The sequence below is a fragment of the Neofelis nebulosa genome, chromosome 13 (assembly GCF_028018385.1).
Source record: "Neofelis nebulosa isolate mNeoNeb1 chromosome 13, mNeoNeb1.pri, whole genome shotgun sequence".
NCBI classification, from domain to species: Eukaryota; Metazoa; Chordata; class Mammalia; order Carnivora; family Felidae; genus Neofelis; species Neofelis nebulosa.
In genome coordinates, this window is record NC_080794.1 from 60,402,831 (window position 1) to 60,424,834 (window position 22,004).

Sequence of the window (22,004 nt, forward strand, 5' to 3'; positions counted from 1 at the left end):
TTCCAGAGTGTGATAATGCACAAAGGGCAGCAGGAGACTACCGCAATGAGGGGAGAAAGAACCACAGGAAGGTCCAGGCTTGGGCAGCAGCAAACAGCTGTGAGAGACCTCACAGCAAATACTGCAAAGCCACCAAATTCCTTGCTGTTAAAATCAGACATTCACAGATAATCTCCATTAACAGTGTGGAGGTCTTATGCACGAAGTTCTGAGATATACAAAATGGCATTTACCTGCATAAAGCTTTTAGGATTCCTCACAGTCTGAACTTCAGTTCAATCCTCTCTTGCCCAACTATCTATCATCTTCTCACCCTATACTCTAGCCAAACCCAACTACCTGCAGTTTGCACACATCTTGGGCTCTCTTGGCCTCTGGACTTTCTGGCCTATGTTGGAAAGTCTACTACAAATGTCTATCCTAAAATTTTTCCCATCTCCTACCCTCTCCTCCGTAGAGTAATCTTGAATTCCCCACCCCTCACACCTCTCAAATACCAGAGCCCACCCCTTTCTGTGAGTTCCATGGCTTTCTCCCCATACCTCCCTATGACACCTAAGCCTATACCACTTACAACCTCATACCAGTATCTTACCTCCTCAAAAAGACCGTCAGGCCTTGAGAGCTATGTGTATACTGATTATATCCTTTTTATCCCCACCTATGCCTGTTTCAGTACTCTACACAGAACAGGCACTAAACAAACAAACAGAACATTTTAGCAAATTTTAAGAGCATGCTTTTACATTTATTCAGCAAAGGAAAACATGAAGTATATGACAGTACGCACATATACACTCATTTGTGTATTAGTGTGCGTGTGTGTGTGTAAGGAGAAAAATGCCAATATAAACAAATGAAATTTTTGAGTGGAGTATCTCAGAATGATTCACAAAGAGGTCTTGAAGAGTATCTTTCACTGATGTAAAATCTAGTAAAGAAATGGGTCAAAGGGAAAACCTATCTTTATCGTGGGCTATAAAAAGGACCACGTGAGGTCATATTTTAATGAAATTCCTCTTGCAGACATGTGGGCAAATACAAACATCACAAATAATTGAAAAGTCTGGTTGCTCAGCTAAAACAGCACTTCTCTCAGGAGGGAGCCGCTTTGAAAATAACTAATGTGAAGTGTCTAAATGTGCCAAATCATTGTTCAGCATTTAATTGGAAAACAATTCTGAAAAATCTATCACCGTAAGTCACTACTGTAAAATTATAAAAGGACATACCTTTTTCGGATGAAATACACACCTATGAATTCTGAAGAGGAGCCAATTAAGATTTCACCAATGTAAACACACATTATATGGCGGGGATGGGGGGAACAAAAGCAAAGTTATAAAGTGGCAATGTTAATACTGACTTTTCAAGCAGACAGCAGGGGTAGATTCTGGAAACTACATACCAGTATATCTGTCATCAATTCACAACAACACCCCAAACTAATAACTGAATGGACAATGAAAACATTGCCAAAAGAATATGGAAACTATTTGAGTTCTCTAGGAACCTATCATGCCTAGCTTTATTAGCTTTCTCTTTTGATAGCATTACTTAACTGGAAATCACAAATGCTCTAAGTCAAATTCAGCAGCACTTGGCAGTTTTTCATGAAGTCACCATAGACAAATTTATAGACAGAAACTTGAGTTTTAGTCTGGGTTCTACTATTTACTAGCTATGTGAATAAAAGCCAGTCATTCAACCTTTGCAAACCTCAGATCCCTCACTGGTAAGAAAGAGATAACATCTATGCTATCTCTTTTCCAGAGTTGTTTTAAGAATTAAAAGTGTCAATATATTCACAGTGTTTCCTTGGGCCACATATCCATTTGAGAATCCAATGAAAGTGGTGTCTCCCTTGTCCCCCCAAAATGCACATTCACACAAAACTAAATGTACAATTTCAGAAAACCCATGGACCCCTGAAGCCAGAGTTTCTGGTTCAACTTTGTACACCCAGAGCCTACTGTAGTGCTGGAAAGCACTAAACACTCAAAATCTGCTGAATGAAGAAGAAAAAAAAAGATCTGGAAAAACTGGTATAGTCACAGTTAATCAATATATATATCGAAAGCATTATATTATATATTAAAGCATATATATATTAAAAGTATTGATTAACTGATCAAACTATCTGGAATGTAAACTGTACAATTTTTTCCTAGATGACTAATTGACAACATATATCAAGATTTGCCTTTGGGGCTCCTGGGTGGCTCAATCAGTTGAGCATCCGACTCTTGATTTCAGCTCAGGTCATAATCCTGGGTCATGGGATTGAGACCCTTATGTTAGGCTCCACACTGAGCATGGAACCTGCTTCAGATTCTCTCTCTTCCCCCTCTCTGCCCCTCTCCCCTTCTTATATGATCTCTCTCTCTCTCTGTCTCTCTCTCTCTCTAAAACAAAAAGAAACAGAGAGAGAGAGAGTGAGAGAGAGAGAGAGAGAGAGAGAGAGAGAGAGAGAGAAAGGCCTTAAAAATGTTTATATCCTTTGATTCAGTAATTCTAAGAATTTACCTTAATAAAAGATTCAGAGATGCATTAAAATACTTAAGTGCTAGGGTAGCCAAATGCATTATTATTTCTAATAGAAAAAAAAAATCAAAAAAAGCAAGGAGGGGGGGCACCTGGATGGCTCAGTTGTTAGAGTGTCTTTCACTCAGGTCATGATCTAGCAGTTTGTGAATTTGAGCCCTATATCAGGCTCATTGCTGTCAGCACAGAGCCTACTTTGGATCTTCTGTCTCCCTCTCTCTCTGGCCCTTCCCCACTTGTGCTCTCTCAAAAACAAAACATTAAAAAAAAAAAAAAAAGCAAGCAAGGAAGAAAGAAAACAGAAAGGAAGGGAAGAAGAGAAGTAAAGGAAAAAAAGAAAGAAAACAATCAGAATACCTTATCATCGGGAAATGGGGAAAATTATAATATCCAAGTTATAGAATACAACATAAACACATTTTTAAAAAAGTAATTAACAGGGGCACCTGGGTGGCTCAGTTAGTTAAGCATCTGACTCTTGATCTCGTATCAGGTCATGATCTCATAGTTCATGAGACTGAGCCCCAGGTCAGGCTCTGCACTGACTGTGTGGAACCTGCTTGAGATGCTCTCTCTGTGCCCCTCCCCCACTCACTTTTTTTTTCTCTCTCTCAAAATAAATATTAAAAAAAAGAAAAAAAAAGAAGAGTAAAAACTATACATAACTTATTAACAGTAAGTTAAAAATATTATGTATCTGACACATAATAAACACTACATGTTACACAATTTTTTGAAATCATATATATAACAGGAACCCAATTTTTTAAAATTCTAAATAATGTGGGTGAATGCAAAGAAAGAAGGATGGGAGAAAATGTTAATGATAATTATATCCAGGTGATTTTTTGCTTCTTTATATTTCTCTGTAGTTTCTAAATTTTGTACATTGATCCTGTATCATTGTCAAAATCAGAAAAAAATATATACACATACATTCTTTTGAAAAAAAAAAAAAAAAGATATCAATCTGGAGTAGAACAATGTTATCAATGGTTTGAAAAGGAACTTATAAAAAGCCCAGGCTATTCAAATTTGCAGTCAGCGCAAGGTTTAAGGAACTGCTAACACCAAGAATTCAAAATACCTAAATACAAGATTCAGTACAAGATTCAAATTATTTGGTCTGGCTAAAACACTCCGGTTGAAACCAACAGGACAAAATATGGCATTAAGTTCCCAGACTTCCAATTAAACAAGGCAGATTAACCACAAGTATGTGTCCTTTCCCTCCTGAAACTCCATTAAAATGTCAATAAAGGAATAAAAAGGATGTAGGTACACAAGGACAAAAAGAGGACAGTAAGATTTCAAAGCATTTTTGGAACACTGAAAATTAACAGAAGATGGTAAATGACTAACAAAGCAGAAGAAACCACAACAGAAGAAAGGGGGTTGGTGTCACAGAACACGAGAGACACTTGAGATTCTCAGGACTTGAAAGGCACCACACACGTCAAAAATTAGGGGACAGGATCTAGGGCTGAACACATAGAGGAACTGTATAAAAATATGTTTATGGAAGGCTTAGATGCCCAAGTTCCCTTTTCCACTCACCACAAAGCTAGATGAATAACCTCAATCCCCCCTCTCCAGTAGACCAGAGGCACCTTCCCCTAGAGAACTCCAACAAAAAGGCTGCACAATTAGGGAGAGTAGAATCCAGGGACTGAAAACAGGGTGGGGGGATTAACTTAAGTAAAAATCTTTAGGCAGAATGAAAGGACCTGCCACTTTTCCAGACTTTTCCCCAGTCTTTGGCAATCAGGCCCTTACCACCCAGACAGGTATCTGGAAGGACATACTGCACTGTGGTTAAAAGCTCAAACTCTAGCCCTTCGCTCCCTAGGTTCAAATCCTTACCCTGCCACTTTGCATCTGTGAACCCTTGGACAAGTTACCCAACCTCTGGGCCCCAACCTCCTCACCTGAAAAACAAGGATATACACCTCATAACATTGAGGATGAAAACTGTCAAGACTGAGAATCACTGAATTAGAAATACACAAGACTCAGAGTAGCCTTTGGCATTTCCCTTTATCTGTAGTTCTCTTATCATTTCACTCTAGAGAAGCAAAAGAAATACTTCTATTTCTTTTATAATTTCATCCCTCTGTTAAGTTGGGATATTCAAGAAAAAGAAAATTCAAAAGAAGATCAATAAAACAAATGGGAGGAAAGAATCCTCTAGAAGCCATCAATTTTTCAACAATATCCTTCATTATGCTGTAAGAATTCTCAAATGAGGGAGAGGGGGAGTGGACAGTGACCTCCCCTGGTTAGGAATTACTATTCCAGATCATCTAAAGATCATAGTAGAACCAATTATCATAAAGAACAGATAGGCACAGGGGTGCCTGGGTGGCTCAGTCCGTTAAGCGTCCGACTTTGGCTCAGGTCATGATCTCACAGCTTGTGGGTTTGAGCCCCACGTCCGGCTCTGTGCTGACAGCTCAGAGACTAGAGCCTGCTTCAGATTCTATGTCTCCCTTTCTCTCTACACCTCCCCCACTCTCACTCTGTCTCTCTCTGTCTCTCTCTCTCTCAAAAATAAACATTTAAAACAATTTATTTTAAAAGAACAGATAGGGAGCGTCTGGGTGGCTCAGTTAAGCATCTGACTCTTGATTTTGGCTCAAGTCATGGTCTCATAATTCGTGAGATCAAACCCAACATCAGGCTCTGCACTAACAGCACAGAGCCTGCTTGGGATTCTCTCTCTCTCCTATCTGCCCCTCCCCCACTCACAAGTGCTCTCTCTCTCAAAATAAATAAATAAACTTAAAAAAAAAAAAAAAAAGAGCTTACGTCTTAATAGCTAAGGATGCAAGAGTGAACAAGAATGCCACTGTCCCTGCCCTAGCAGAACTAACTAAAACTACTTAGCAAGCTAGTACAATAGTTTGAGGATAAATCAAACCCTATAATCAATAAACTAATTTAACATTTCATAATTGCTAATACAAAATTAAGTTGGAACTACAGACCCACACTATGTGTGATTAGTATTCCTATCAATGGCCATTTTTAAAATGTAAACTATGTATCAGAAACTTTGATAAATGCTCTACACAAACTACCTTATTTAAATCAAACAATTCTGTCAAGTAGATATCATTTCCTTCATTTCACAGATGAGGAAAATGAGATTCAAAGTGTAAGAATAACTTGTCCATGACTAAACAGGTAGGCAGAGGTGGCACTGGGATGCATCAAGTCTCTCTGACTCTAAAGCACATGTTTTCTCTATTCTGCAATGACAGGGTTCCAAGTGGTACCCTCTAAAATCATAGGGTAATGCATTCAGGCCTGGTTCAAAAATACCCAACTTAATTCTGCCCTTCTATTTTTAATCTTATTTAAATGTTCTTGGTTCAGTATTTTGTCTAATGGTAGTATATAACATTATTAGGAGGAAAAAAAAAGCTGTACATAAAATCTCAAGTGAGAGGCATCCTACATTAGACTTAAGACTGTCACTCGTTCCCTAAAGGTCAATTTAGTGACCTTTATGAGATAATACCAATTCATTTAACCTGGCAGAATCTACTAAATTTTAAAAAAGGCATGTATATTTATCTCTGTGTGTGCATGTATGTGTGTATATATATATATGTACAGTCTTTTCTAGTTTTGAAATATTTCCAAAACTTTATGTTCTTATTCGAATACGCCTTTAAGAAGAACCTTTAAAAATCGAATACTTGAGAGATGAAAAGATTAACAATACAAATGTTTCTATAATTCACATAGGGACAGAAGGCTCGAGTTTCCGTGGCATTATTAGTATGCCATGATACGCCTTGGGCAAATCATTTCATCTCTGGGCTTCACTAAGGGGAAATCAGATGACAATCTCTAAGGCGCATCCAACCTTTAAAATTCTATGACACTATAAATAACAACCAGGAAACCTAGTAAAACATTTCTCAAAGCATGATCAACTATGTCTTTGAACAGGGCAAGCAAAAGAGAAATCTAATCAGCATTTACTTTTTCATTGGGACCACTTAATTTAGCAGCTCCCTTAGCAGCACATCCGCCTGCGTTGGAGGTGCGGAGCTGAGAAGACTCCAAGGAACCGCCAACTCTCCGGGAATAACACCTGGCCAATCCTTGCGCTTTTCATCAAAAGGTGCTTAGTCGGAAAGGAAAATAAAGCCCACTTTTACAGCCAACGAAAACGTTCCCCTCTATCTAAACAATCTACCCATTTCAGCCTCAAGGAACAAATAAAAGAGGATAGGTGAAAATAGCTGAAAGATTACTCTTCTTTAGTAAACAGGGTGAGGACTTCAAAAAGTGATCAAATATGTCCAAGGCAACAAAGCAGGACTCAAAGTTTTTGCCTATTCTCTCTCTCTGGTTCCTCCTTGGTACACTAAAAATGTGCACCAAATATGTAAAAGGAGAAAGTTATGTGAATAAATGTAGGATTGATGTTCTCAAAGATCCCACATGCCAGTCCAAGTTTTCTCCTTACTTGCAATTAAGTAGTTAAGTTGCCTGATTAAATTAAAACTCAAGCCTTAGGGCATGTTTACAATAATTTATAAAGTTACAGGCAGGTCACTGTGGTTTAAATTTACAACTTAATTTTATAATTAAGCCCCAAAGAACACAGTGTGGGGAAAGGGTGGGGAGAAGAATACAAATATGTACACCTATTTTCAACAATAACAAAAAATATTCTGAAAACAAGAATGAAATTTAACCAGTCAAAATTAAACATTATCTTTAAAAATCTCAATTCACATCCGTTTCTCAAAAGTGCAAAAATAGCAGCAATTACGGTTCATTTTACACTTGTAGACAATGAAGTCACAATTAGAGTAAAGAGCTTCAGTAAAATCAATGCAGTAAAAAACAGGATTAAAATTCAGAGTTCCTGATTACAAGATCCAAGCTCTATTCAAAAATCAGGACACCTAATCAAAGATCCTGTAAAAACTCAATTGCTCAAGCTTCTGTTCACTGGGTTAAAAATGTCTATGCAGGAGGAAATATACCCTCTGGCTAATTTCACAGAGAAAAATTAGAAGTTTAAACACTTTAAACTCAAAGGGCCTGATAAAATAGATACCTGCATAATAAATAGATGAGGATTTTTTTCCAATTTTAACAAGTCTTTGACCTAAAATTTAAAACCACACTATCTTACAAGAATTGAAAGAGTAAATTAACACCCACTGATAAATACATTCTGAGCCAATGGTACAGGTCTGAATTTGAGGCTTTACACAGAATTTTAAATATCCATATACCCCATGACATTCCTGCACCTCCAGAAATTATGAAATCTCCTGACAGCCTTCCCTAACCACATATGTCCAATAACTAGAAGGTTTACTAGAAATCACTTTTCAGGAAGAAATAGGTTAGGGAAATAAAATTTTAACAAATATTTACTTTATTATTTTACAAATATTCAAAATAAACCTTTGTTACTTACTAACATACTTTTCTCAATGCAACTTAACTTACAGATTAAAACATTTTTTAGAGTTCAAAGCAGTGGTTCTCTAAGGTCAATCAGCAATGTCTGATGACAGGTTGGATTGTCACAACTGGAAGGTGCTACTGGCACTTACTGGGTAGAAGCCAAGAACTTTGCTAAACATCCTACAAAGTACAGGACAGCCCCCCACAAAAAAGAATATCTGGCCCCAATGTCAATAGTGTCAAAACTGAGAAACCCTAGTCTATAATCTGACTTGTACTATAAGGACTATTAAGGTTTACTTACCTTTGAATTTAATATCCAGACCACTAAATTCCAATTCAACTCCTTGAAGTGCTTCTCCCAGAGTTTCATGGTAATGACTGATACTTTTTTTTGACCCCACACAAAATGGAAGTGAAAAGTACTTATATGTCTCTTGGCGATTATGGTAGGGCCCAACAGTATTCATCCATAAGACAACTTCCTCTTTATCATGATACTGAAACAAACAAACAAACAAAAACAAATTATAAATTTTTTAATCTAATTTAAATTAAGGGAATATTTGTTATATGATCTAAACAAAAGTGTACTGTGTTTGGGAAGCTATAAAATACTGGAAGTTTATTTTATTTTAATCTGATGATCAATGTCCATACCTTACAAAGACACTTGTTGAATATTAAAATTATATCTTCTGATTGTGATCTCAGGCAGATCCATCTTTTCTAAACTTTGTTTTACAGAAGGTATTGTTTAAACAAAGTCCAATAGCACATAAGAGTTCAACAGCACATCAAATAATGGTGAACCCAGAACCAGTATTATTCACCATGCTAACATGGACAAGGAAGGAGGAAAGAAAATCAATAGCTTACCCAGAAACTCATGCTAATCATTAGAAACTAAAAAATCTAATGTTGCCAGCAAACGCAAATAAAATTTCATCTCCTTTCTGATCTTTTCCGTGGCCATTGGTCAAGGTACTAGAAATGACTAAACAAGAGGAAGAGAATCCCATGCTATGGAAATCTCCACAGTCCACTCAAGCCATCATTCTATCTTCCCCCTTTACTAGCCTGAAAGACATGTACTGTATGCATACTTCTTTGGATAAGTAACAATGGTTCTCGCCATCAGTAAATACCATCTGTAGCTAAATCTGGAGTGTGGTCCAATGACTGTGGGTAGGTGACTCCACCTTTCCAGGGTCCAATTGGGGAATGTGCCAAAGATTTCTAAAATCTTAAGTTTAAAATTCCAATGATTCTATGAAAAGCAATTACCCACAGCAACATAAACTGAAGACAAGATAGGATACAATTTAAGTCAACTAACAGTGCAGACATTAAATCACTGATCAATTATTTACCGAGTGCCTGCTACATCCAATAATTGTGTTTATAGCTGAGGATACAGCTGTTAACAAGACAGGTTCCCTGCCCTACTGGAGCTCAGAGCCTAAAGGGAAAGATGGACATTGAACAAGTAATTATAATAAAGTAGAGTGCTAAGGAGCATGTACTAGAGAAAGCTAACCAACTAACCAACTACCAAATTCTTACCTCCAAAACTAATATAAAAACATTTTTTTAATCAAAATCCAACCTCTCCAAAACCAAACTCATGCCACCCAAATCTACCCTTTCATCTTTGTTTTTCTAATGGTATCACCATTCACTCGCACATGGAAACTCAAACCCCAAGTCTCTCTGCATTCCAAAACCACACTGACTTGTCTACTCTTACCCAAAGCATCTACATCTTCCTTTTGATTCACACCACCAGCATCCTAGGAGTTAGATATAATCACCTCATCTTCAAATATAATAAATGTCTCAATGTCATATAAAACATCGTTTAGGTCATTAAGAAAATAATAAACTATCTTATTTTTTGAATACATGAGACACGTACCAAGCATAGTGTTAGGTGTTAAGGACACACAGTTGACCCTTGAACAATGTAGGGTTAGGGTCACCAACCCACCATGCAGTCAAAAATCCATACGTAACTTTTGACCACCCCAAAACTTAACTACTAATAGCCTTGTTGATCAGAAGCCTTACCAACAACATAAACAATCGATTAACACATTTTTGTATGTTATATGTATTATATACTGTATTCTTACAATAAAGTAAGTTAGAGAAGAGAAAATGTTAAGAAAATTGTAAGGAAGACAAAGTACATTTGTCATACTGCACTGTATTTACGGAAAAAAATCTGCATGTAAGCAGAACTATGCAGTTCAAACCTGTGTTGTTCAAGGGTCAATGTACAGATAAATAAAATACTGTCCTTTCCTTTAAGTTCACAATCTATAGTGGAAGACAAGTAAATGATTAATGATGAAGAAATAGCGTTAAAACTAAGGTAATAAAGGGCTATCACAGCAGCGACAAAGGAATTATTAATTCTGCTTTGGCAGAGAAGAAAATTCTCTAACAATATAGAAAATCATAAACCATTTCAAGTGAACTCAGAAAAACTATAGATAATCTTCACGTATGAAGGAAGGAATCAAAGGTCTGAATATATCCATACATCCCCATTCAGCTGACAAAGCTATTAGGCCACCACTCTTCATCTGATGCTCATGGTCACACAGCACTAATCAATCAAGGCACTCCTTTACAGAGCCGGTTATAGCATAAGAATTCTCAAAACAGTGCGCTAAACCAATCAATGATCAACTGACCATAGCTGGTATTAGAATTGAAACCTGCTCACTTGGCAGAAACCTCTCTGCATAGTATAATCTACACAAAAAGTATTTAATAAATACAACGGGAAAACAATGAAAAAAAACACACAAAGAATGCTGAAATGTAAAGTTCATTAACAACTTACTAAAAAAGAGTTTGAAGTATGCGTACTGACTGATATGTGCACTGATTGCAATAGTTCCCTTTTAGAGAAAAAGGGAAGGTAACAAAATACATCTATTTAAGATTAGAATGCTGAACAAGAGGACCTATCAATGAGGACCTTGTCATTAATCCTGCCGAGTCCGCAGAAATGTTTAAATGTTACTTGGGAAAATAAGCACAAAAATATTTTTTCTATCAATTCCAATACTCATAATTCCTTTAAAAATAGACAAAAATTTGAACTTAAATACTTATTAAAAAGGGCATTCTTTTTTTTATACAAACTGAAACATAAAATAACTAAAGGGTCACAGCGTGTGTTAAACGACACATTCTGAAGTCACTTATTTTAATCATTCATGAAACCTGAATGGGGCAGTACAGTTGTGGCCACATGATGGAAATTGCACTGTAACAAAACGTACACCGCTCTGTAACCCTTCTGGGAAGAGGACTGAAATAATAATTAGAAATACATATAGATGTGTAATATATACACACCTTCACACACACACATACGGGGGGTGTGGTTAGGCTAAAGATTAATGCAAAAATGCTTCTTTTCCTTTACATCACTCCTTATGCAGACCATGATCAATATAATGAACTTAATTAAAATGTTACTTTTCGGGGCGCCTGGGTGGCGCAGTCGGTTGAGCGTCCGACTTCAGCCAGGTCACGATCTCGCGGTCCGTGAGTTCGAGCCCCGCGTCGGGCTCTGGGCTGATGGCTCGGAGCCTGGAGCCTGTTTCCGATTCTGTGTCTCCCTCTCTCTCTGCCCCTCCCCCGTTCATGCTCTGTCTCTCTCTCTGTCCCAAAAATAAATAAAAAACGTTGAAAAAAAAAAAAAAATTTAAAATGTTACTTTTCTTTGCAGTTCTTGATTACCCCTGAGAGTAAGTGCTCCCAAGACAAGGTCAAGACAAGAGTTCTTTTTCAAGAGAGAAAATGTGCCTTAAAAATATCCTGAAATTAGAAAATATCAAAAGGAAGACTTTACACAATGTTTTTTAAGAGAAAAAACACTTTTCCTTTCCCTAAAGCTGCTGAGAAAGTCCCTGAGCTCCACCAATCCATGAGCAGAAAGCAATAGAGGGAAGGCTCTTCTTTCTACTCTGGCCAAAAGGCTAACCTAATTCACTTTCAAAACATTCCATGAAGTCCTAGCAAGCTCATTTTAAATCCTTTCCTTGGAAAAACTATGAGTAGGCCAATGACACTGAGAAAGACAGAGATTTGCAACTTACCTGCTGAGTGTAACCAGGAGAAGGGGAGAAAAAGCAAGGAAGCATAGCAAGGGACCAGGGGACCCTTGAGCATGGCAGTAGTAGTCCCTTCCGTGAGGCCTACCTGGGAAGTAGCCAAGTGAGAGGAGGCCAATCCAGACCACCTGCATTCTTCACCTCACCGTTCTGTTCATTTTCCAGTTCTCGGAAGAGTTTCAGTTATACTAAATTTTTGAGCCACCCCCTCCAGCCCAAATGGTTTATAATATTGTCTTCCCTTACTTTCCTTCTCCACCTTGTTTCTCATGCCATTCCCCCAAATCTATAATGCCCTCCTTCTCTCCACTTTGTCAATTTCTACTTATCCTTCAAAACTACTCAAATCCTTTCTCAAACCCTCTAATCCTCAGCTAAAGCCTTAACAGATCAATCCCTAACATGATCTCGCCATCTTTTCTGATTGTATTAGCTAACACTTATTAAGCACATACTCTGTGCTAGGCAAACTAAGGTCTTTACATGAATATTTAATCCTCTCAAAATTTTATTAAAACAAATGCTATTATTTTCCCCATTAAAAAAATTTTTTTTACTGTTTATTTTTGAGAGAGAGACAGAGCGTGAGTGGGGGTGGGAGGGGGGGCAGAGAGAGGGGGAGACACAGAATCCGAAGCAGGCTCCTTCAGGCTCTGAGATGTCAGCACAGAGCACAATGCGGGGCTCAAACCCACAAACCGTGAGATCATGACTTGAGCCGATGTCGGATACCCAACTGACTGACCCAGAAAGATGCCCCTATTTTCCCCATTTTACACATTAAAATAAAGAACAAAGATGTTAAATAATTTGTCCAACATCATATAACTAATTAGTATCACATTTACAAGGTTAGGACTACGCTTTTGCTAATCCCAAGTCAGTTTCATTAACTAAAGAGCAAAAACTAAATGAAGAAAATATGATAAAAATACAGCTGTACAAAGCAACTAAAGACAGTTACTGAATACTGAACAATTTTTTCATTTGAACCTTTAATCTGCCTTAAAGAAGAAAACCTTCCTAAGAAGTGACTTGTGTTCTAATTTCAAAAGGCCTGACCTTTATTCTCAAGATGTCACCAATGTTAGGCCTCTCTTAAATACTGTTTATGTGCTGGGAAAGGAGAGACACAGAAGTTTCTCTCCTTGATAGAAATCATGAATTAATTTTTCTTAGGAAGAACACTTTAGGAGATAGTGTTACTGATGTACTCATGTAAAATCTGAATAAAGAAATGATACTTTGGGGGAGTCTGGGTGGCTCAGTCGGTTAAGCATCCAACTTCAGCTCAGGTCACGATCTCATGGTTTGTGGGTTCGAGCCCCATGTCGGGCTCTGTGCTGACAGCTTGGAGCCTGGAGCCTGCTTTGGATTCTGTGTCTCCCTCTCTCTCTGCCCCTCCCCTGCTCATGCTCTGTCTCTCTCTGTCTCAAAAATAAAATAAACATTAAAAAAAAGAGAGAGAGAATTTATACATACAGGAGAAGGACTAAAGGCTCAGAATAAGCACCCAAATGCCACCACTTCCACAGAATGAGGTAAAATATACAATGTTTGCTTTCTTTTTTTTTTTAGATTGAAGTAGAGATTTGGGGAAGATTTTTTCCACTCTTTATATAAATATATTATTTTAAAGCGTTGCATATTCAAGAACAGGAATCTGAGTATGACCCACACCCAGATAAAATTAATAAAAGCATAAACTTTGCACCATTCTTCAGGTAAATTCACTTAAGTGCCTTAAGTGATCTGAGAAGAAATTGTGGTTGAGCCAACTAAGTAGCCAAATTTCTGAGATGGAGTATTCTAGTAATGTATTTCATTGAGTTTGTATATATACTATGCACACTCTTTATTATACATATATATGTATAATATATGCATATTACACATGTTTGCTTTAAAATACGTATCAGAGTGGGGTGCCTGGCTGGTTCAGTCAGAAGAGCATGAGACCCTTGATCTTGGGATCGTGAGTTCGAGCCCCACGCTGGATATAGAGATTACTTAAATTAAAAAAAACAAAAAAAACTTAAAAAAAATTTAAAATACATATCTGAGAAAGCAAAATTTAGTTCTCAAAGTGTTTCAGAAATCGTAATTTTGATGCCTTTTATTTATTTAAAACACACATCAGATTCTTAATATAAATAAATATAATTATAAAATATAGAAATAGATTTTTAAATAATCTCTTGAGATAACTGTGCTCTCTATCTCCCTCTCTCTCAAAATAGCTTTGTACCTAAATAAACTTTTAGTCTACCACAGAGTACAGCCGAAAATAGGACAACGAATTATGGCATTCCTAAAACTAGATCTATATTAAAGCACTCACAAATTCACCTGCAGTAAAGTTTATTCTCTTTATAAATCTTCAAAGAAGTTTTAAGAGTTCCCAAACTCCCAACAGAGACGAAGACAAGAAGCTGCCATTTGACAAAGTAAAGCAAACAAACAATTTCTGAAATCACTCGGTGGTGTGCTGTTTATAGCAGAGGCTGAGTGTATGCTACCCTAGGTACAGATTGGGCCCCTCTAACATCACCTACCAGAGGTACAATGGGCCACAAAGAAATGCGATTTTAGATTAGTTAGGGCCACTAAGTCATAACAGCATCCCAAAGACCATGCATCCTACATGAACAATGGTCTGGATTTGTTCACTGTGCTTTAAGCAATGGGTTTCATGCTTCCAACACTGCATATTTCTTGTCTCTAGCAGCTCCCTCAACATTCAAGTCACTCAACAAGCACTGATTAAATGCCACTGTGCCAAGCACAGAGCCTGGGTATGTAACAGACAACAAACAAAAACAAAAACAAAAAACCTGACTTTGTGATCCTGAGGAAACAGAACCCATAAAATTTCAAGGCCACAGTATAAACCATAAAATGCATTGAGATTCTTGTGCCCTTCATTATTGGTTTTTGGTGCTGACATCTTTACATATTATTCCTGTGGAAATTTTACTTACAAGATAGGTAGAAAAAGGAAGAACTAGAGAGTCACTAGGCCTCTTCAGGCCTTAGGAAAATGAGTGTGTTGGATTAAATGATCTCAAATCTTTCCAGTTCTAAAATTCTGGTTCGCAATCTGAAATATTTTTAACAGAGTCCTTTGGAATCTGGGGAGACATGGTACTCTAACTATAGACCTTTCCAAGTCCTCTTGGTTTCAGAAAACAAAATAAGCACAAACCACACCTTATACATCCTTCACTAACTCTGAAAAGTCCTTTTTATAATCCTTGAATCACATATTAAGTGCCTTTCAGGGAGGTGTTCTTTAATTTTTTATTCCAAACAGTATGCGCTGCATATATGATTCAACTTTAGAAAACTGAAAGGACACATCTTTATATATTCTAGATGTGTACATACTTTACAAGTCAACAGCACATTTCCTTCTCATTATTCTTATGAGAATATTAAAAGGACTCTGCATAAATAAGCACTTAAAAAATAACATGACAAATAGTCAGCTGAATCCTAATTTAGTAGGTAAAACGAGAAATAAGAGGCTTTGTGAAACTATACAAACTAGTTACCCCTTCCTAAGACCAGCTATATAACTAGTGGGGCCCAGTACAAAATAAAAACGCAGGTCTCCTTGTTCAAAACTTATTAAGGGGTGCCTGGCTGGCTCAGTTGGTGGAACATGTGACTCTTAATCTTGGGGTCGTGAGTTTGAGCCCCATGTTGGATGTAGAGATTGCTTTAAAAAAATTATTAAAAATTTCTAGATAGTGGGGCATCTGGGTAGCTCGGTTGGGTAAGCATCCAACTCTTGATTTCAACTCAGATCATGATCTCATGGTTTTTGAGTTTAAGCTTCGCATCAGGCTCTGCGCTGACAGTGAGGAGGCTGCTTGTGATTCTGCTTCTCTCTGCCCCACCCGTGCAGAAAGTTTTCTTCGCACTTTCTGTCAAAAATAAATAGGGGCACCTGGGTGGCTCAGTCGGTTGTCTAACCGGCTTGGGTCAGGATCTCACAGGTCGTGAGTTCGAGCCCCCCCCACCTGACTCTGTGCTGACAGCTCAGAGCCTGGAGCCTGCTTCAAATTCTGTGTCTCCCTCTCTGTCTACTCCTCCCCCACTCACTCTCTGTCTCTCTCTGTCTCTCTCTCAAAAGTTAAAAATAAACTTTAATAAAAATAAATAAAACACTTAGGGTTTTTTTTTCATTTTTTAAAAATATTTATTCATTTATTTTGAGAGCAAGCGCATGCCTGAGCAGGGGAGGAGCAGAGAGAGGGAAAGAGAGAATCCCAAACAGGCTCCAAGCTGTCAGCGCAGAGCCCAACGTGGGGCTCAATCCCACGAATGTGAAATCATGACCTGAGTCAAAATCAAGAATCGGATGCTCAACCAAATGAGGCACCCAGGCACCCCAAATAAATATTTTTTTAAAATTTCTGGATAGTAACAGCAGAGCATCAAAGCAAGCACAGTATCCACATGCTTGCACAAGTTACTGACTGCACAGGTCAAATGCCCATTAAGGGGACCTTATCTCCCTTTAATGCTAAGCAAACATAGCTTTGCGCAGTGGCAGTATCGTAGCCAATGAGGTTTATCCGAGGCGCGATTATTGCTAATTGAAAACTTTTCCTAATGCTAAGCAAACATCTCCTCAGTAACAACCCATTATGGAGTTAGACTTACACAAAAATTTCTTTAAGCAGCTAAAACTACTATCAATACAGACAACTACTCAATTTAATACCAAGTGTCTGTCCTATTTTTAGGATAAAGGGCTGCAGAGTATATCCCATAATAGTGTAGAGGATGATTAATTTACACTGCCTGAGCTAAAATCCTACCTCCATCCCCACTGGCTGTGTGGTCTCAGACAAGTAACTTAAACTCTCTGATGCTGGTATACTCATCTATAAAAAGGGTATAATAGGATCTTCCTCACATGATTATTTATGTTTAAAGTAAGAGTTAATATACGTAAAGTACTTAAAATAGTGCCTCACACATTGTTGCCACAAAAGTCCTATTAATTATTATTCCTACCTGGAAATTGTCTTCACAGAAAGTTAACCTAAAGGGCAAACTTTAACTTCTGAAAATTGCTCTTTAATTAATAATTCAATCCCACAAGTTTTTATTACACAGCTACTCAGCAACCTTCCCTTGGCAATTTTTCTCTTCCTTCAGTATCATTCTCTCTTACTACCTACTTCTGCCTTCTTGGTGGGAAAAAAAATTCACTTGACTATAACTTTTCCCGTATTTTTATCTGGTTAAGGTGAATGACCAGTTTCAAGAAGTATTTTCAAGACACTTAAGAAAAATAAAAATTTTGGCTAATAGCCAAAAAAAAGACACTTATCTAAATTCTATACTTATAGCTTAATGCTAGTCTTCCTATAACCTTCTTGCTTTTTAAATAATGTATATTAATAACAGGTAACCAAGTGAGACCAATTCAATGTAGATATGAATAAAATGAAGTAGATTCTAAATTTTTTGTCCAGCAATGATCTCACACATACTATGTCCTCTCAAAAACCTTTTCTCATATATTTTATATTCAATTACTGGCATAAAAAATTGAATTCTCCGCAATGAAATTTCAATGAAATTTGTATTTACATTTTAAATCTGCAAATTAAATTCAGGCCTTTTTATATACCTCCAATTTGTGAAATTTAATTAAGTTTTCCCTATTTATAGCAGTTTATATAAAACACAAGATCAGAGAGGAGGATACTCATCTTAAATTTGTATGCCTGTACCATGGAACTATAGTTAAGAGAGAGTTTTGAGTTTTATTTGGTAACTTTCCTTAAGTGTTCAAAAAATTGGAAAAATATTAGTGACAGTACAATTGACTAAAAGGATGCCCACTGCAAATGAACAGTTCTTACACTTCAATATGTTACCTGACAGAGAAAATGACAGGAAACAGTTTTTCAATTTAACTGTTTAAACTGTGAACAAAATTAGCTTAAGGTGAAGTCACAAATAAAACACAAAAACATGTCAATGATTTCAGATGTGGGTCTCTAAAAAAAAAAAAAAATACAGGAAGTTTCTGGCTGTGACTGAAGGTAAAATAGCCAAAAGCTTAGCGCTTTCATTAGCTAAATTAAAAGCTCAGCCAATCCAGCAACCAGAGAAAAGAAGTGTGGTTAATTACAAATAAAATCTAAAGGACGGTCCACTGAATATTTTAAGAATGATTGCTTCACTTCCTCACTTATCAGAAATGACAGAAGATTCCCCCCAAATCTTTCAGATTTAGAACATACACAACCTCTCACGCAAAATCATGTCATTACTGAGTTACAGAATTAAAAAAAAAAAAAAAAAAATTACTCCCTAAGCAACATCTCTATTTACAAGACTTCCTGCGTGGCTCACAGCTACCCCTCTGAAAACCATCGAGTTACAGCCCTAAGTGAAAGTCACTTTTAGAGTCGTTAACATCCACGCTTTGATGTGAAAAAGCCAGTTAAATAAACAGCCAACCAATTTTAAGCCAAATGCAAAAGGGACTATCCCCGGCCTACAGGAAGCACGGGAAACTCAAGACCCTTACAGCCAGAAGCTGCCTGGAGACCACCGGGATGGGAGCCTCATCCAGGGGCTAGAAGGGTGAGCAGAAAGTTACAAGAAAGGCCCAGAACTGAGTGCGTGTAGACTGAGTGCCCGCGTGTACACGTGTAACCTGCTCTTCACCCCAAGTTTATCAATGCTGTCCCCACGCCAGGGTTTTCATCCGGTTTGGGCAGGAGAGAAAATAAAGGCTGGTGAGGACCATAAAAGTGGTGGATATTTCCTGGTCGGTGTATGACGGGTAATCGTAACGCATCCATCTTCCGCTGTGTCGCAGACCCCAGTAGCCAGAGCACAGCTCCCCTCCCTGGGGGCACCAGCCCCGAGCCCCGCAGCCCGCGCCCCTCCCCGGGAAAGTGAGCGCCGACCCTCACCACGCTCCCTCCCAGACCCCCAGACCTCAGAGCTTGGCGCCATTTAGGTGCGGGTAGGGGAAGGAGGCCCAGGCACTCGGGAACGGAGTCTTGCCCGGGAAGCGCACACAAACGCCTCCTCCCAGCTCCCGGGGTTCCTGCTCCACCAGGCCCAACCGGAAGGCGCCCTCGGCGGCCGCGGGGCTCCGCCGGGCCGCCCAGCCCTCCAGGCCGCGCCGAGCCGGACGGGGCGGCGGGTCGGGTCGGCAGGCCGAGGGCGGCCGCGCCGGCTGGGGGCCCCTCTCACCGTGTGCTCGTGCTCGTCCGCCCGGGCCCGGGGCAGCAACAGCAACAGCAACAGCGCGGCGGCCGCCGCCACGCCGGGAGCGCCCGGCAGCGGCCTCATCCTCCGCGCTCCCACCGGCCCGGCGCCGGCCCACCGACTCCTCCTCCGCCGCCGCCGCCGCCGCCTCCGCCTCCGCCTTCGCCGCGGCCGATTAGCATCCACGGGGCGCGGACAGACGCACGGGGCCCGGGCCCAGCCGCTGGCTCCTCCGCGCCGCCGCCGTCACCGCCCGCTCCCGAGCCTCCCCCGCCCCCCGGCGCCTCTCAGCCTCTTCCTCTGACTCAGCCACGTCATCCGGCCACCCCGGCACACGCCGGAAGTGCCTCGCGACGCGGGGCCGCAACCGCTGCCGGGCGCCCCACCCGGGAGGCGCGAGTTGTGGCCTCCGAGGGCCACATCTCCGGTCACCTCGCGCGCCGCCGGGTCGCCCGGCCCGCTCGGACCTCCGGGCCGGCCTCCGTTGGGCCTCGGCAGCGGTGGCGCGCACTCACGGCCTCGGCCTGGCGCCCCTCGCGGGTGCTGGACGCGCTCCTCAGGCAGCTCCGGGCCGCGTCCCGGCGCTGGAAGCCGTGTGACCTTGGCCAAAACGTTTTAAGTTTTCCTGGCCTCGTTTTTTTCGGCTGTGAAATGGGGTGCGACCCACAGCCTCTGGAGCTTGGAATCCGTTAAGATACCCCTTGCAAGGCTCCCGTCCCCCGCCGTGAATTGAATGACTCACGCGCTCCCCTCATCATCATCTTGGGGGATTGTTGGACAGGGGTAGATAAGTGTTTTAGAGTCACTTCATATTTGTCGGGCCCCTACTATTTAAATCTTGTTGAAATTCTTGTTCATTTGCCCACTTACATTGTTGGTGTCCCGTCCACAGACATAAACACCTCCTGGAATCTAAGTCCTTTTGTAAGCAGGGAACCTGTGCGCCGCCGCCCTAGTTTCTGTGCCTAGACCAGTGCCAGACCTGTAGTAGGAACTAAAAAATTGCTCATCCTAGGAATATGGATCCACCATCTACACAGTCCTCTGAGCCAAAAAGGTGGAACTTTAGTCGAATGTCTCTATCTTTCAGCCATCAGCAGTCAACAAGTGTTAGCATTTGGTATCTTAGAAATGTCTCAAAAACTTATTTTTCCTTTCTTTCTTATGCCAGTAACAGCTCATCTCCATCTGACTACATATTGCAACAGCCTAACAGGATCCCTGCCACCAATCTTCCCTCCCTATTTATCCTCTCCAACAGGTGCCAGAGTGATCTTTCTAAAAAGAAACCTGATTATATCATGCTCTTGTTTAGAACACTCCTTAAATATTGTTTAAATAAATCATGGAATCAGAGCTAAAATTTTCAACTCCCAGGCACTGTTCCGAGCACTTTACACGTGTCGACTCTTAATCTTCACCAAAACCCTATGAAAAGGCACTCTTGGTGTGTTCATCTTACAAGTATAACTGAAGCACAGAGAAGTTAAGTGGCTTGCTGAAAGAGCAGTTCCAAGCAGTTTTGTTCCAGAATCTTACTACTAATGGACTTCTATCTGTACAACCATTTCTAAAACTGAAATAGGCCTGTTTGTACTGGCATGCAATGATATTAACATATACTTTTAAATAGAAAAAGTTGACAGAATATAATCCCATTTTAAATGGTACTATATTAGTCTACCCATAGCAAACGATCTGAAAGATCGTAATTCAAACCATTGACACCAGGTTCAGTTTCTTCTTTGTACATGCCTGTAAATATTTGGATGGTTTTTACAATGGCCATGTGCTATTCCCATGTCATTGGGAAAAGTTTCTTGCTAAAGGAGAGCCCTGTCAACATGCAGCTGCACAGACCCCAGATTATCAGATACCAACTTTACCTTCTACCAATCTCTATGCCCTGGCTTCATTCCTATATTTCCCAAATATACCTTTTTTTTTTTTTTTATACTTGTACCTTTGTCTAGAATGCAAATAAGTGGACGATTAGATACTCTCCTTCCAGGGCTAATTGAATGATCACCTCTTCAGTGAAACCTTGCATGACACCCTGGGAAAGCTGAGCACCCCTTCTTCAGGATTCCAAAAGCATTAGGCATGTTATGTCATAGTTACCATCTTTCATCTCCTCTTCTGTAATACATTCTGACCTTTTTTGATGGCAAGGACTATCATTTTTTCATCTTTGTATCTGTCCCAGCTGCTGGAATAGTCATTGTCACATCATATACATTCAAACTATTTGCTGAATGAACAAATGAAGACATTAATAAGTGAAAAGCCAAATAGCATAGAGGATTTACACAATGTTTTCTAGCCAGTCTAAAAGACATCACAAGGCAGTACATGATGAATTGCTGAATGAATCCTACACCAGTGATTGCTATAGAAATCAGAGGGGGCGTCTTATACATCTTTGTATATCCCCTAGAGCACCTAGCACAGTGACTTACTCATAGTGAAAGCTCAGTAAATGCTCTGTGAATGAATAATCACTGCTTTTGAATCAAGTGATGATGTGCAATTGAAGAACAAGCAGTGTAAGTGTTGAATTAAGATGGATGATAAGAAAAAAAAATTAAAAAAAAAAAAAAGATGGATGAGTAGTTCCTTGCTTAAACATCC

The 22,004-nt window shown here is 39.5% G+C and overlaps 1 protein-coding gene and 1 pseudogene across 1 annotated transcript in view; one reads left to right on the forward strand and one right to left on the reverse strand.

The window, feature by feature from the left end:
- The window catches only part of TM9SF3 (transmembrane 9 superfamily member 3), a 69,928-nt gene extending 50,267 nt beyond the window's left edge, over positions 1-19,661 (reverse strand). Inside the window, exons 1-2 of the mRNA XM_058697333.1 lie at positions 19,359-19,661; positions 8,291-8,486 (exon numbers count right to left, since the gene is read on the reverse strand). Of these exons, the coding sequence (XP_058553316.1) occupies positions 8,291-8,486; positions 19,359-19,457 (295 nt within the window). The 5' untranslated portion in view covers positions 19,458-19,661. The remainder of the gene's footprint in view (positions 1-8,290; positions 8,487-19,358) is intronic.
- On the forward strand, positions 16,666-16,822 carry LOC131494198 (U4 spliceosomal RNA; annotated as a pseudogene).
- Positions 19,662-22,004: the final 2,343 nt, after the last annotated feature.